Source organism: Gossypium arboreum, chromosome 11 (assembly GCF_025698485.1).
Source record: "Gossypium arboreum isolate Shixiya-1 chromosome 11, ASM2569848v2, whole genome shotgun sequence".
NCBI lineage: Eukaryota > Viridiplantae > Streptophyta > Magnoliopsida > Malvales > Malvaceae > Gossypium > Gossypium arboreum.
In genome coordinates, this window is record NC_069080.1 from 122292797 (window position 1) to 122309223 (window position 16427).

The 16427-nt window shown below is 34.7% G+C and overlaps 1 protein-coding gene, 2 long non-coding RNA genes and 1 other non-coding gene across 5 annotated transcripts; 3 read left to right on the forward strand and 1 right to left on the reverse strand.

Moving 5' to 3' along the window:
* The first annotated feature begins 2622 nt into the window (after positions 1-2622).
* Positions 2623-4901, forward strand: LOC108474056 (GTP-binding protein SAR1B). The gene is made up of 3 exons (XM_017775942.2): positions 2623-3086; positions 3444-3575; positions 4363-4901. Exons 1-3 carry the CDS (start codon positions 2958-2960, stop codon positions 4681-4683), a joined length of 582 nt encoding a protein of 193 aa, XP_017631431.1. The 5' UTR covers positions 2623-2957; the 3' UTR covers positions 4684-4901.
* Positions 4014-4135, forward strand: LOC128284597 (small nucleolar RNA snoR83). The gene has a single exon (XR_008275022.1). It is a non-coding gene; the product is annotated as a small nucleolar RNA snoR83 (small nucleolar RNA).
* A 1179-nt stretch (positions 4902-6080) lies between the features above and the next one.
* Positions 6081-6565, reverse strand: LOC128284364 (uncharacterized). Its single transcript, XR_008274793.1, has 2 exons — positions 6440-6565; positions 6081-6326 (listed from the first exon to the last, which is right to left on the reverse strand). It is a non-coding gene; the product is annotated as an uncharacterized LOC128284364 (long non-coding RNA).
* Positions 6246-7353, forward strand: LOC108471052 (uncharacterized). Of its 2 annotated transcripts, XR_001869445.2 has the most exons (3): positions 6246-6587; positions 6677-7077; positions 7159-7353. It is a non-coding gene; the product is annotated as an uncharacterized LOC108471052 (long non-coding RNA). The 2 variants fall into 2 exon arrangements; XR_008274792.1 differs by having other exon boundaries at positions 6677-7353.
* The last annotated feature ends 9074 nt before the right edge of the window (positions 7354-16427 follow it).

Below are 16427 nucleotides of genomic sequence, written 5' to 3' on the forward strand. Positions count from 1 at the left end.
AATGCAGAAGGACATGAGATCAAATGCTCAAGTGCCCATTTATAAGTTGGGGAAGTGATATATGCAAATTTAGGCATTATGTTAAAAAATATATGTAAATAACTTAAAATGAAATTTCAAAATTATATCTGCTCTTTATAAATTCTTATTATATCTGCTCTTTTTTATACAACGCATAGAATTACTCATAATCTCTCCTCAATACTTAAATAAGAAGATAATGTGCTTCAGTGCACTCGAACTTATAACCTATTGTACTAGCAACGATACTGATATCAATCGAGTTAAAACTTAATTAACTTCTAATAATAGTTTTTAAATTAAATGGATTTAAATTAGAGATATAATTTATTAATGATAAAAATTTATGATATAATTTAATGAAATTACTTTTTATTTAAAGTTTTACTCAAATATATGTCTAATTAATTAAGATGTAGAATTCAATCAGTACAAAACACAAATTAAAGAATTGGAAAAAACTAAATCAATTTAAAAAGAATCCAACAGAACTCGCATATGACGTACACACATAACGAGACTAAAACCTACAAATTGTTACAGCTTATGATAAAATTCAAACATAAGTACTCAAGAAACCAAAACCTTTGCTATAACCAACAAACCAATATTTCATTAACTAATTTAAAAAAATTAACATATTATAACTAACATAAAATTGATATTAAATTCAATGACTTTATTTATTTATTTATTTCCTTTCATATGAGTGTAGCATTACGATTTTTAATTTTTATTTTTTCATATCATATATAGAATTATTCATAACCTCCCCCAACTCTGAAATAAGAGGATAATGCGCTTCAGCACACTCGAATTCATGTCCTCCTGTATTGATAACAATGTCGATGCCAATTGAGGTAAGACTTAATCGACAATGACTTTAAATGTAAATTCCTTATTAAATATAAAATGTTACAAATGAGATTGTATTTGTATGGTAAGTCATAGTAGATATTTGAATTTCCATTGGAAAGAAAAATTACAATACAGCAAAGATTCATTTGGAGGAAATTCCAACAATCCTTGTTATTGGTTCTTTTTGCTATCAAATCAGCCACCAAATTACCTCTTTTTGAAAACATGAGAAAATCCCATATCCTAAAGGAGGAAAGTTAGAGGTGAATGTCATCAATGATAGCCTTAATATCAACATTGAATCCTTTCAAAGCATTGATAATATCAACTGTCTGATTCGATAACTATAAATTGTCATCCATGACTTTTAATCAATTAAGAAACCAAGCCTCGAAGCTTGGGCTTCAGCTACTGATGCATTAAGCCATTGCCTCTCGACAACCTCATCATCGCATTTATGGCACACACCGGAGAAAGATCGTCGTTTTCTTTGGATGCAATGGCGTTTGTAGACATTCTCGAAATAAACGTTTTGACTCGTGGGATTTCGCTGATTCCATATTGATTTCCGTACATCGCTTCGATTTCTAGCTTAGCCTCATGTTCCCATCTTAAATCCACTACATGGATCATCAATCAGCAGCCTGTAGCAGAATATTTTGGCACATCTGAAAAAGTATATTCAACTTTACATCTATGAATGTTTGAGTTCAATGTTCAATTAATTGTTGAAATATGGATTTCAATTGATCTCATCTAATCTTTTTTTATTTTTTTTAGACAATATGTCACTCAACAATTGATTACATTGATACTTTGAAACGATTGCACTAGAAAACCAATTATTAAAGCAACATTTTCAAGCATCATGATAGCTTCCATGTACGAAAAATAGAATGTAAACGTTTCCAACCTTCATCTTTTTACCAAAACAGCAATTAAATCCAAAACAATCAAAATCGTAGATGCCACGTATAAAATGACATCCTTAAGCGTTCATCAGTATGAGGATCAAGCTTTGCAAAATGTAAATTGTGTCGAATCCAAAGGACTTGATCTATTGATTGTTGAAAAGCAAAAATAATATAATTAAATTTCAAAAGCCATATCATTTCTGCAAATATTTAAAAATAGAAAGAATTGAGTTGAAAATTTCATCATATTCACAATGTAGTTGACAATGTGTTCTATTATTTTCTCTTGAAAAATTAAAAAAAAAAAAAGAAAAAGAAAAAGAGAGAGAGTTCAAGGATGCAAGAGCTTGAAAGGGTCGGAGAGTTTTGAAAAAAATAAGGTGTGAAGAAAGGAGTAACAAACAAGCTTTTACAAGATAAAAGTCATCAACCATGAGAGTCAACTTTCACTGTATTAAATACACTTGGTTGGCTAACAACCAAATAACTATCTTCTAACTATAAGCGCGAGACCCATGGATGTTGAGATACTCTACAAGTACTTCTACAAAACTTTCCTCGTGATATGTATAACATGAATTAATATAATGATTTGACATCACTTTGAACTTGATATTCATAGGTGTCGAGATACTCTTAAATAAAATTCAACAAAATAATTATTCTCTAAACTTAATTTAATAAATAATAAATTAAATAATTAAATAATTAAATAATTAAATAAAATGAAATTTTCATATATATATATATATATATAGGTAGATCAAATTTCCTAGGAGTAATTTTGAGATTTATTTCAAAATTTAATTTGTTAGTATATAGTTTCTTTATCAATCAGCTATTCGTCCATTAAGGGAAAACAGGCCAATTTTACACTGTGATCCAAAATCTAAAAAAAATCCATTAATTCCATAAATCGAACTGCCCAGATTTAGCCCATCGGTGGTCGTGGCCAACTACCCCCGATCCAAAGCACCTGATCGGTGCGAGCTCGGCTCAACTTACCCAGTCAAAACTCACCAACTCGTGCTCTCTTTTATACCCCCATCCATTATCGCACACTCTCTCTTCTATGAGACACAACCCATTTTGATTCTTTTTTTCTTTTTTTTTTTTTTTTGTTAATAAGAATTCAAAAGTTTCTTTTACTGAAGGAATTAAATCATGTTTATCTTCGATTGGTTCTATGGGATCCTTGCTTCCCTTGGGTTATGGCAAAAAGAGGCCAAGATCTTGTTTTTAGGGCTTGATAATGCCGGCAAAACCACGCTGCTTCATATGCTCAAAGATGAGGTATTTATTTTTTCATAAATGAATGATGGTAAAATCATATTAAGAATTAGATTTGTGTTAATATTGTTGGTTTTAATCTATTAAAGTTCTAATATTTCTGATCTAAATTGATTCAGAATGCTAATAAACGTTATATTTGAAGGTAATTAAGGCTATGAAGCTTGTTCTCTCTTTTACAATTTGATGGGATTTGGTTGAGATTAGTCGTTTTAGCTGGAAGGGGTTTTTAATTGTTATTGATATATATATATATGAAAGATAGGGTAAGAAATGTGAGGGGATGGTTGATTGCTATCTTCAATAATAAGGTGATTGGAATCTCGTCTTTAATGGAATGTTGGTAATGGGATTTGGCAGAGATTAGTTCAGCATCAGCCAACACAGTATCCCACATCGGAGGAATTGAGTATTGGGAAAATCAAGTTCAAGGCATTTGATTTGGGAGGCCATCAGATTGCTCGAAGAGTTTGGAAAGATTACTACGCCAAGGTACATTTCCTCGAATTCTTCATTTTTATTGAAGTATCCATGTCCAACGCATATGCCCCACGCACGAACATGATGGTATGACCTCCAAGGACCTTTAAATACTTACAAAAATCTAACCATACCCTGACCGATACATGCTCGTTTCTGAAACTCACTTAGTCAGAGTAACATAGCATTTCTTTTACTTGAAAATCCCTGTGATTATGTACAGTTTTCAGACAAAAATTATGATCTTCTCTGTTGGTCTGTGGAGAATTGATTCCATTATTATATGAACGATATCTTTTATGAATTGAACATTTGGTGTCAAGTATAAAAAATCAAATTGGGATTGTAAAAGTTAGTTGTATTAGTCATCTAGTTACATATTTCATTTGAGAGTCTGACAGATTGCTAGAGTTTCTTGTTACAGTCAAATTTCTTGAAAGTGCCTCTATAATCCCAGATAATAGTTCTTGTGATTATCTGATTCATGAGGGGCAAAGAATAAGGATGGGAAGTTCGCTGATAGCGCCTTTATTTTTGGAGAAGGTGTCTTGATAGTACCTCACCACACACTATATACTTACATTCCACTCTTTTTTCATGATTACATTGTCGGAAGAAATCATTAACTATTTGTCATGTACTCAGACTTATTCTTCTTTCCTTGGCTTGTTTGGTGTCTGGTCTGGGGTCTATTACACAGAAAGGTCCTGCAAGTTTTCGGAGGCTCTACTATACGAAACATTCAATATTTTTCATTTTCTGCAGTGCATACCAAAACTGATAGGAAATTTGTTTGTAGGTGGATGCGGTCGTGTACCTAGTGGATGCTTACGACAAGGAGAGGTTTGCCGAGTCAAAAAGGGAGCTGGATGCTCTTCTCTCAGATGAAGCTTTGGCTAATGTGCCATTCCTCATCTTGGGCAACAAGATTGATATACCATATGCTGCTTCAGAAGATGAGTTGCGTTATCACCTTGGGCTCACCAATTTCACCACAGGCAAGGGTAAGGTCAATTTGGGAGAGTCAAACGTTCGTCCCCTCGAGGTATTCATGTGTAGCATTGTTCGTAAAATGGGTTATGGAGATGGTTTCAAGTGGGTTTCTCAGTACATTAAGTAGGTTAGCTATAGGAGTTATTTTTATACTAAATTGAATTGGATCAAACACTTTGAGAAATTGTTGTTACATGTGTTTCAACCCCCCTGTTACCCTACCCTTTTCCCTCATCTCTTGCCCTTTTCTTTTTCTTTCCTTCCATTTTTGTTTGAATCGGTAAACTTCGTTCTTTACCAGACAATGAATGAGACATACAAGTAATGATGATTTATTCTGAATGATGATTTGGGACCTAATGTTAATTTAGAGTGTCTTGGTTTAGTCATCTCCTAATTGTCTACTGTTGCCTTATCAAACTAACAGTATATTTATTGTTGTGATTCAAGTAAACTTATTTAACAGACAGGGCTTGCACCCTTTAAGTTCTGCTATTGGACTCACATTATCCGTCCAAGCATGTATCTGCTTAATGGCTGTAAAGCTTTTTTATGTTTTTGAAGTTTATAAGATGATTGAACTGTCTGGTTCAACCTGTAGAACTGAGGATTTAAGGTGCAGCCGATTTGACTTCTAGTTGGATTTTTTCTTGGATTATATTTTCCAGCTATTTTTCTTGTTAGATTTTGAGACTGAAACAATCATGTTTCAAATAGCAATCATCAATGTTCTTTCGCACGGTTTAACCAATTGATGTCAAGAAAAGTGAACTTCAAATGAAGTGCAGGTAAGCAAATTGTTAACTTGGGTGGTTTGATTGGTTTTTTATACTTTTTCAACTTAACTGATCATCCTTTTACTATAGTTGAATTGACTAGTGCTGAGAGAAAAAATTGATGAAACCAAAAATCGGTTTTAACCTGATTGGATGGTTTATGGAATACAAGTTTAAAATGAAATCAAAGTGAGTTTTGTTTTTATTTAATACATAATTAATTTTAATTTTTATGATATAAAATTAAATATTTTATATCTAAAATAATAAAAATATTAAAATAATTTAAAACTTCTTGAAAATTATTATTTTTAAAAATATTTATGAAAAGATTAAAATTTTGTCAAGTAATATTCAAAAGTCATGAAACAAAATTTATTTATCAAAATAAGCTTAAAAATTAGAACAAGAAATTAATATGAAAAAATTAAAAGTTAAATCGAATTAAGATGAACGGTTTAAAAATCTAAAAACTTAACAGAATCGAATTGATATCACCCTAGAATTGGTCAATCTTCATGGGCTTGATCAACCTAATTGAATTAACTTAACATCAATTAATTTGTTAATTTATTATTATTTTATATTTATAATAATTAATAAAAAATGTTAAAAATATTAATATTAAATTGTCACAGTCACAATGTAAGTGAAAGAAAATATTTTATGTTTTTTTAAAAAAAATTATTTAGTAATGAATATAGGTGTAATGGTAATAAATTTATACTTTAATATCATTGAACACGTGTTTATGTTTTATTTTTGAATTTGAATTGTTCTATTTTTTGAACGTGACTTCCATTCAAAAACAGTAAAAGATACCGGAAACACATGGGCAAAGCCCAAGTCCAAAACATAAGGCATCGAAGTGCAACATGACCCATAAAGCAGCCCAAAAACAACAAAAGAAAAGCCCAAATACGAAGAAACCCTAATGGTTGCCCCAAAAGCAGCCGATGGATTATATTTTATTTGATATCAAAATGGTTGAAACCTGCAGGCAAGACAATAGGGAAAAGAGAAAACAAATCTGTTAGATCAGAGGGAAGCAACTGCAGCGTTGTAGGCCGCGCGTTGATGCTACGTGGGATGAGAAGACAACCTAACCTCTTCAGCCACCATGCGCTCAACTTGGAAAGGAACCTCTTCGACCTAGAAACGGTCCGTTTGCCAACGAAACCCCGGCACCGCTAGCTGGTGGGTAACTTGTTTCTGCTCCCTGTAGTAGTGATAGATTGTAGCCACCGCAAAAGATGTAAGTAATCTCATCTTCCCTTCAATTATTAGGGCACGGATCTCTGATCGGTCGTCAAGTGGGTTACTGAGCTTGCGAATCACATGTAGAGAGTCCCCTTCAAACACTAGCTGAGAGAGACCAGAGTCACGAGCAAAGTCCACCGCCGAAAAGAAAGCCAACGTTTTTGCTGCAAAAACCGACGAGACATGACAGTGGAGCCTAGTGTAAGCGCCAAGTACTTTACTTTGAGCGTCTCGCACCACCACCCCCGAGCAAGAAGAGTGAGTCCCCCCTCTGTAAGCAGCGTCAAAATTGGCCTTGACCAGAGGCGCAGCTGCAAGCAGGCAACCAAGGAGCAGGACGCAAGATCACAGGGGTCGCCTCTGGCACCTACAACACAGACAGTCCACCCAGGTAGAAGCGAATGAAATAGACCAGCTCAGTAGGTGTAGAACCGAACCCCTCGTGATAATGCCAATTTCGCGCCCACCAAATCGCCCATATCGCGGTAAGGATGAGAACTAAACCATCACCATTAGTTGCATGACAGAGATATCCCAACCAACTTACAATGTCTATAGCATTGTAGGTACCAGGCCAGGAGATGAGCAACCGGTTCCAAACCGAAACTGTAAAAGGGCAATCCCGGAGTACGTGAATAGTAGTATTAGGTACACTTAGGCATCTAGGACAAAATTGCATAGTAGATATGTAACGGTTGTAAAGGTTGTGTAATGTGGGAACATAATTTCAAATAAATCGCCAGGGCTCGAACCTTCCACAACTTTGTAAAGTAATCTTGGGAACGTAGTGGGTTGTTTCATCAGCCAACGGAGCAACCGATATCTATTGCAAACATGAGATCACTTTCCCAAACCACAATGTCATCACTGGTCAAACGTGAGAGAGAGATGCTAAGGATACGGGTAGCCTCATCAACCGAAAACAGATCGCGGACTAAGGAATGATTCCATTGGGCCGATTCGTGTATCATCAAGTCACTTACCCAAATGATATGGATTGAAGCGGAGGAAGCGAAAGAAGGATCGAATTTGAGTTGTTTGACTCAAAAAGTAAAGATTTAGATTTGATCTGAAAAGAAAAAATAAATAAATTTAGTATTAAAGAAGTCAAAAACAATGAAAGAAGAAATTTGAGAACAAAGAAAAATAAATAAATAAATAGATAGAATTTAAAAGTAGAAGATAGACTAAATAAACGGATGGATATGATGGATAGAAGGATAAATGTTTAATTGAACCTTTTGAGATATAAATCTCAAAAAACTCAATTAATGACTCTAATCAACCTTCCAAGAAATAATGAAAACAATAAGAGCTGATAAATATAATATTAGGTTTATATATAATAAAAATTAAGCGTAAAACTTGAACCAAATATGATTTTAACTTGAATTAAAAGCTTGAAATTCGTAATTATTGTCATAATCTCATCTAGAAATTTTGCTCACGTAGTCTTCATTAAAACGATCATAACTTGAGCTCTTGAATTCGAAATCGAGTGATTCAAAATGCATTTTGAAGATAAGAAATAGATCTTCAAACGCTATGAGATATCTAAGACCATAAATGCCTCAATCCCATCTAAAAATTTGTCTCAAGTTAACTAATTTTTTCATTTTAAAAACTGGCAGCTTGGTTGAATTGATTTTAATAAATTTCACCCCATCTGTACATGTATCATTTCCACTTTCCTTGAAAAGATTTGTCCTTAAATCTTGTCTTTGATCAAATCTTGGTTTGATTTGTTTGGCAATTGACATTGTTATTAGGTCTTAAGGTAAGAGAGCCCATCATATCTATGGGTCTGAAATTGGTCATTTGGATTTGTATCACTAAGTAACAAATGTGGTAATAACAGTGTTTTCGATACGACATAGGCCATTTCCTAGGAGCCAATTGTCATCCCAAACGGATATGGATTGCCTATTACCCACACGTCAACCAAGGCCTTTTTCCAATAGATCTCAAGAGCACCAAATACTACGTTAGGTATAGGAAGGCCGAGACCCTAAATCTGCTCGTAAAAAATCAACAGCAAAGGAAGTAACACGTTTTAAAAACCTGAATCATTAGACAATTCGGAGCAGTTAATAAACGCCAACCCTACTTTGTGAGAAGGGAAATATTAAATGAAGCCAAATCACAAAAACCAATACCCCAATCACACTTTAAGGCACACAATAAAGACCAAGAGCACCAATGAATTCCCTAACGACTCCCCGATTTCTACCACCACAACTTACTTATAATACCTTCAAGTACTTGGCAAAGAGAGGAAGGAAACAAAAAACACTACATTGTAAACATATGAATTGCTTGTAAAATAGAACGAATACAAGTAGCGTAAGTTCCAATACCCCCCGACCACCCTGAGACAAGTAGCGTAAGTTACAATACCCCCCGACCGCCTTGAGACAAGTAGCGTAAGTTCCAATTATCAACACAATGATGAAAACAATCCTTAAAATGCTGGAAGGTCTTTCGCTTACTCCTGCCAACCATTGGGGAAAGGCCCAAATACTTATCCAAATAATGGACAATGCGCACACATAAAACCAAGCATATACTAGAACAATCAAAATGTCCCACATTTGAACTAAAAGAAATAGCTAACTTGTCAAAATTCACCACTTATCCAGTGCATCGCCCATATTCCTGCAAAATAAATTGAATTGTGGCAGCACTCGTTGTAGATGTTGCGCCAAAAACCATACAATCGTCTACAAAAAGAAGATGGGTAAGACAAGAACCACTATGGTCGACACGTATTGATGGCTGTAGATTCCACCAATATAAACCTACACCTAATTTTCAAATTAAAGCAGTATAGGGAGTAGGGTTGATCCCACAGAGACTGGGTTTACTGAAAATTATTTATCTCTCGACCAAGTTTATGTCTGGGCAGTTGTCGTGCCCGCGGTGTCTGAGGGGGAATAAAATATGAAACCTAAAATAAACACAAAAAAAACGTAAAAAGTAAAAGATGAAAAAAAAAAGTAATCTGAAGAAAAATAAATTAAACTTAGCTCAGCCTTAAGCACGGGTTTTTTCGTCTTTGACCCGATCCTCGAAATTAGGTGAACTCCTCTTTTCCAATAAGCTAGTTATAGCTACCAACGACGCCTTAGACACCAACTCTTCCTTGTGTAAATTAGTTATGGAACGTCCTATAACTAACACTTGCCGATCGAACAACATACGAAGCGTTCGTGATTTAGAACTCCGGCAGCTTTGCGTTCTAAAAGAGCCTAGCTCGAACCAATGCCCTCAAACATTCAGGACATTTAAATCCGGTTACTACTTCCCTTGACAGAACCAAACAGCAATCCCCACTTGGCACGCCAATGTGTTCACGGAAAACCAATTAGACAATCGATCTTTTCAGAATTCCAACTGTTTGTCTAGCCACACTAACTCAAACGACGTCCTTTTTGACTTAGTATTGACTTGACTTTGTGAGTTGACGAAGTCATACTCTTAATCCGGAGAAATAATAAGTATCAAAAATTGGGAGTTAAACAGCTCGAGTTCGTAACTCACGGGTTTTTGACGGGGTTAACACCGGCTTAAAGCTGAAAGTGGTTTAGTGTGGCATGAATTTAATCATGCTTGAAGGTTGCGGATTGTGTTTTGGCTTGGTGTGAAGGATGATGGAATTTTGGAAAGGAAAGGGGACTTGGAAGGCAATTGAACAAATTTTTGGAAAAGCAAACAATTGGATTTGAAATTGGTAGAATGTTGACGCCAACTTGAAAAGAAAAAGAGAAATCCTACTCCAAATTGAAGTAGAGAAAGACAAAGAAAACAATTCAACTCCAAATAGAAATAGGAAAAGAAATATTTGATTGATTATTTTCAAATAACAAAAGGCCTCTATTTATATACATGGGGTTTACTAAAAATAGACTAAATTAATTAATATAAAATCTAAAATAATAATAAAATTAAAATAAACTTAAAATAGGATTTTCTATTTTTGGCTTTTTACAAAGTCAAATTATTTATGTGTCATTGGCTTCTTCCATTTTTTTTGATTTGGCCCCATTTCCATGATTTTCTTCCAATTTGGCCCTTTTCAACTTGCTTTTGATCAATTGCATCTCTAACAAGAATTAAATCATAAAAATACTAATTTAGCAAGGGCTAATTCAGAAATAAACCAAATTAAACACAAAAAATTATGCAAAATAATCATGTTATCAAATCCCCCTACTTATCTCATGCTTGTCCTCGAGCATATTGTTCTTTCAAACATTAGAATTAATTCTACAATTTATTAAAAATCGAGCCTCTTTTCTGCATCCATACTCAACGTAAACAACACAGGCATAAATAATTAAATAAATGCTCAGAACATATAGTTTAATCAATAAGACAAGTGTCATAAAATTTGAAATGTACGAACTAGATAATTTCATTAAATTGAGTTTGAATCCAGTAAATTGCTGTAATATCCTGATTTTGGGCCTAGTCGGAATAGTGGTTTCGTGACCACAAAATCCGATATAGAAATAATTATTTTATGATTATTTTAAGGTCTATGATATGATTGCATGATTGTGTGAAAATTTCGTGAAGAAATTTTATGCATAAAGTGCTTAATTTGAAATTTGGGACTAAATTGAATAAATTGCAAAACTTGTGTTCTAGAAGTATTTTGCATAAAATTGAATTAGATTATTAATTAGAGGTCCTTAAAGAGTAATTTTACCAATTTCTAAGTCTATGGACAAAAAAATTGGACATGGATGGAATTTTTGGAAAGTTTAGTAGTAAGGGCATTTTGGTCATTTAGGGGTAAAATGAATTAAAATACAAAATTAAAAGCCAATTTTGCTCATCTTCAACCCCATGGCCGAATATAGCAAGGAGAAACCATGGCTAGGGTTTTTCAAGCTTCCAAGCTCGATTGTAAGTTCATATGTAAATGTTGGTAACATAGTTATTATTTTAAATGTTTTAATGTTTTTTAAATGATATGATAATTATTATGAAATATTATACTTGTGATAATTGTTTGATAATATGTCAAATTATGTGATATACTTGGAAAATGTGAAATACTACCGAGTATCGGTATCGGCATTCCGTAGAAGATGGTTGAGACACATGATTGGGAAAAAGGTCCCGTTGAACCTTAGGAATGGATTAGGATACAAGTGACATGTCACTGGGATATTTGGGCATCCGAACTCGTTGAGTTGAGTCCGAGTTCACTTATGGATGCGAGCGTCCGAACTCGTTGAGTTGAGTCCGAGTTCGTGAGATGTAACTAGGCATCCGAACTCGTTGAGTTGAGTCCGAGTTCACTTATGGATGCGAACGCCTGAGCTCGTTGAGTTGAGTCCGAGTTCACTTATGGGCGGGTTACATGGTAGCTTGGCTACATATGTGGCACTTATGTGCAAACTTTCCATGTATCCGAATTATATTCGATGTGTTCAACGGGTAAAGTTCTACTCAAATGGAGGAATACTCAAGATGAAAGGGACGTATTGGTAAGTGTTGTGAAATGGATACTTTGAACAGGTATGTACTTAACCCTCGGGTTGAAAACTCAATATAACAACAATATGGTAAGATGATAAATGAAAAGGTGATATGAATGTCTTGGTGATGATTATGCAAATGATGTTTTATGTTTGCTTATATGGTTATGTTACTTGCTATTTGCATGTGAGCTTACTAAGCATTTATGCTTACTCCCTCCTTTTCATTCCTTGTAGTGTTGACAAGCCAGCTCGGAAATCGGAAATGGTCGGAGGCACGCTCACACTATCCGTATACCATCTTGGCATAATGGCTTGTATATTTTGAGTATGGCATGTATAGCATTATAATCATTTTGTATATATGGTCTTATGATATGGTTATTGAGTGGTATGGAAATAGAAATTCTTGGTAATGATTAGCCATGATCATATTTGGTATTATGTATGTCAAATTGCTAGCTAATCCATGGAAACCATGAAATAGGTAAAATTTACCATAAAATAGATTCAGACAGCAGCAGTGACGTGAGTTTAAAAAAATCACTAAAAATAGTATAAATGGAATTAAATAATGAATAAGTTATGGAATCGAAGCTTGATGAGTCTATTTTCATATGGAATAAGCGAAACAGGTATATGAGCTATATTTTATGAGATGTTTAAATTTTTGTGAAACAGGGCCAGAGCGATTTCTGGATCCCCTGTTCTGACTTTGGAAATTCACCATAAATTTTACAAAGATAATTAGAAATCACACTTTATATGTACAGATTCCTTATTGAGTCTAGTTTTATTAGAGACAAACGGCATAGTCATTGAAGCTCTGTACAGGAGATATCTGATTCGTAATACACAGAGGTCAGAGTAGTTGAACCCTGAAACAGGGAGACTTTAACTAATAAACTGTACTAATTGGCCCAACCAAAAATTCTAGAAAAAAATTAGTAGATATATATGTGAGTCTAGTTTCAGGAAAAATTTACAGAATTGGATTTTGAGTTTCGTAACTCGAGATATGATTTTTAAAGCGACTGTGATGTAGTTAGCCAGCTTGTCTGGAAATTTTAAAATGAATTGTATGAGCTGTTTAATTAATGAATTAAGTCCGTTAACACCTCGTGTTCGACTTTGGCAACGGTATCGGGTATGGGGTGTTACAATTGCAATGCATTATTAATTAACTATACATTTAGAAAAATAAATTAGACACGGTCAAACCTTTTTACGCGAACTAGGATGACATCCCAAGCACCCTATCTCGGTTACTCAATTCAAACAGTCTTTATTATTGGGCTCTGTTAGTGGAATGTTATTAAGTTATCGACTTGTCACTTAAACCTTTTTACGCGAGACGAGATGACAACCCAAGCACCTCACCCCGGTTACTCAATCTGGTCACATTTTCGAAACTTTCACTCATAACTTGAGCCTTTTTTCATTTTTCATTTTTTCATGCACAAGCAAATATATTTTTTCAAACAATCAATTCATGAAAATCTAGCTACATATATCAACCTTAAAATACAAGTGTCGATTAATCTATATACAATTTTCCAAGTTGACTAAGTATGAGATTAAAGGCTCAATGTCAAATAAACTGTTGAATGAATTCAACGCAAGATTGAACATATACAGAAGAGAAACATACAGCAAAAACCAATCAACCATCCATGCATACTTACTATATTCATCAATCCCCCTACTTATCTTATGCTTGTCCTCAAGCATGTGTCATATTATAACAGCTCAAATAAAACAACAGCTCAAATAAATAAAATGAAAAGTTTAGAGTACTCCCCATGTGTGTCTTCAATGATTTTGTCGATGGGGGGAAACGACGGTGAAGTAAGCCGATATGGTAGAGGAAAGAAGAGTGGAATGGAGTTTTGGTGTAGGGATGTTTGGCGTTGGCGAAGAAAGGAGGAGCTACGACGATTGTGAGGTGGGGTGCTGTGACGGCGGGGAAAATGGCAACGGCGGCGGTGGATTTTTTTGTAGGGGAGAGGGTTTATTTGATGACGATGAAAGTAGAAGAGGGATGTGGGGGTTTGGGTGTTTTTCTTTTTCTCTTTTTTTTTTCTTATTTTCCTATGGATTTTCTGTTGGGCCTAGGTGGGTATTGGGTTAGTTGGATTATTTTTGTTGGGTTGGTATTTGAGTGGGTGTTGGAGATTTAAATGGATGAGTATTGGGTTTTGGTGTTTATGAAGGTTAAGTAATTTGGGTGTTTTTATTTATCAATTATCCTACTTTGAAAAATTTATGATCTCCATTATGTTCCTGAAAACATCAAATTATTTGATTTAAATAAAAATTTATTTATTTACACCCTAAATTTACTAAAACTTAAAATTAAATAAATGAAAAGAAATTTGGGTTGCCTCCCAAAAAGCGCTTTTGTTTAACGTTGTTAGTTCGACGACCTGTTATTCAAATTTTGGGCTCATTGAGAACAATCTCCTCAACTGTGTTTGAAAATTCTCGAAAAAGGGTTTTAGTCGTTGACCATTCACCTCAAAGCACTTTCGTGTTTCTTTGCTTTGAATTTCCATTGCACTATTCGAAAATAAATTAGTAATAATAAATGATCCTATCCATTTGGATCGAAGCTTACCAGCGAAGATTTTTAAGGTGGAGTCGTATAGGAGAACTTTTTGTCCTATTGAAAACTACTTCCTAGTGATGAACTTGTCATGAAACACCTTCGTCTTTTCTTTATAAACTTAAGCATTTTCATATGCATCGTTTCTGATTTCCTTGAGTTCCTGGATGTCTAATTTCTGAGATTTTCTTATAGACTCCATTTCCATATTACACTGCTTAACTGCCCAAAAAGCCTTATGCTCTAACTCGACCGGAAGATGGCACAGTTTACTGAAAACGAGTCGGTAAGGTGACTTGCCTATTGGTCCCTTGAAAGCTGTCCTATAAGCCCAAAGTGTGTCATTCAGTCTTAAACTCCAATCCTTCCTGTTAGGTTTAACTGTCTTTTCCAGAATAGACTTGATCTCTCGATTTGACACTTCGGCTTTCCCGTTTGTTTGTGGATGGTAAGCAGTGGCAATTCGTTGAGTCACTCCATATTTCTCCATAAGTACACTTACGAGCTTATTGTAAAAATGAGTTCCTCTGTCATTGATTAATGCTCGTGGAGTGCCATACCTGGAAAAAATAGAACTTTTAAGAAAGTCAACTACGGTCTTAGCATTATCATTGCGAGTGGCCTTCGCCTCTATCCACTTAGAGACATAATCAATAACTAAGAGTATATAAAAATTACCGAAAGAAGAAACGAAGGGACCCATAAAGTCGATGCCCCACACATCGAAAATTTCACAAATATGAATAGGAGTAAGAGGCATCTCATTTGATGACTAAGGTTGCCAACTCTTTGGCTTTTTTCACAAGTTTTACAGAATAAAAAGGCATCACGAAATATGTTTGGCCAAAATAATCCACATTCGAGAATATTGTGTGCGGTGCGTTTAGGTCTAAAGTGCCATCCGCATGCATAAGAATGACAAAAAGTTAAGATAGACTATACCTCTATTTCTGCTACACACCGTCGTATTACCTGATCCGAGCAACACTTTCAAAGGTAAGGATCTTCCCAAATGTAATATCGCGCATCCTTTTTTCTTTTATCTTTTTTAGACCTTGGTAATTCTGAAGGAACAGTACCTATAACGAGGTAATTTACTATGTCTGCATACCAAGGATGAACTGCATTTGCTGAAAATAGGTTTTCATCTGGGAAGTTGTCCTTCAATGGTATGTCATCTACTGGAATCCGTAATCGACACAGATGGTCAGCTACTAGGTTTTTGCATCCTTTTTTATCCCGGATTTCAAAATCGAACTCTTGTATGAGTAGAATCCATCTGATCAGTCGGGGTTTTGCCTCATTCTTCCCTATTAAATATTTTAAAGCTGCATGATCAGAAAAGATAATTACCTTAGTTCCCAATAGGTAAGATCTAAATTTATCTAAAGCAAACACAACAGCTAATAATTCTTTCTTGGTGGTTGTGTAATTGCTTTGGGCAGCATCCAAAATCTTCGAAGCATAGTAGATAACATGAGGCTCTTTCCCTATTCTTTGGCCAAGAACAACTCTCACACTTTGGTCACTTGCATCACACATGATTTCGAAAGCATCCAAAGTCTTCGAAGCATAGTGATAACATGAGGCTCTTTCTCTATTCTTTAGCCAAGAACAGCTCCGACACTTTGGTCACTCGCATCACACATGATTTCGAACGGAAAGTTCTAATTTGGTGGCTGCACTATGGGAGCGGAGACCAATTTCTGCTTCAACACATCAAATGCGTCTTTACAAGTCT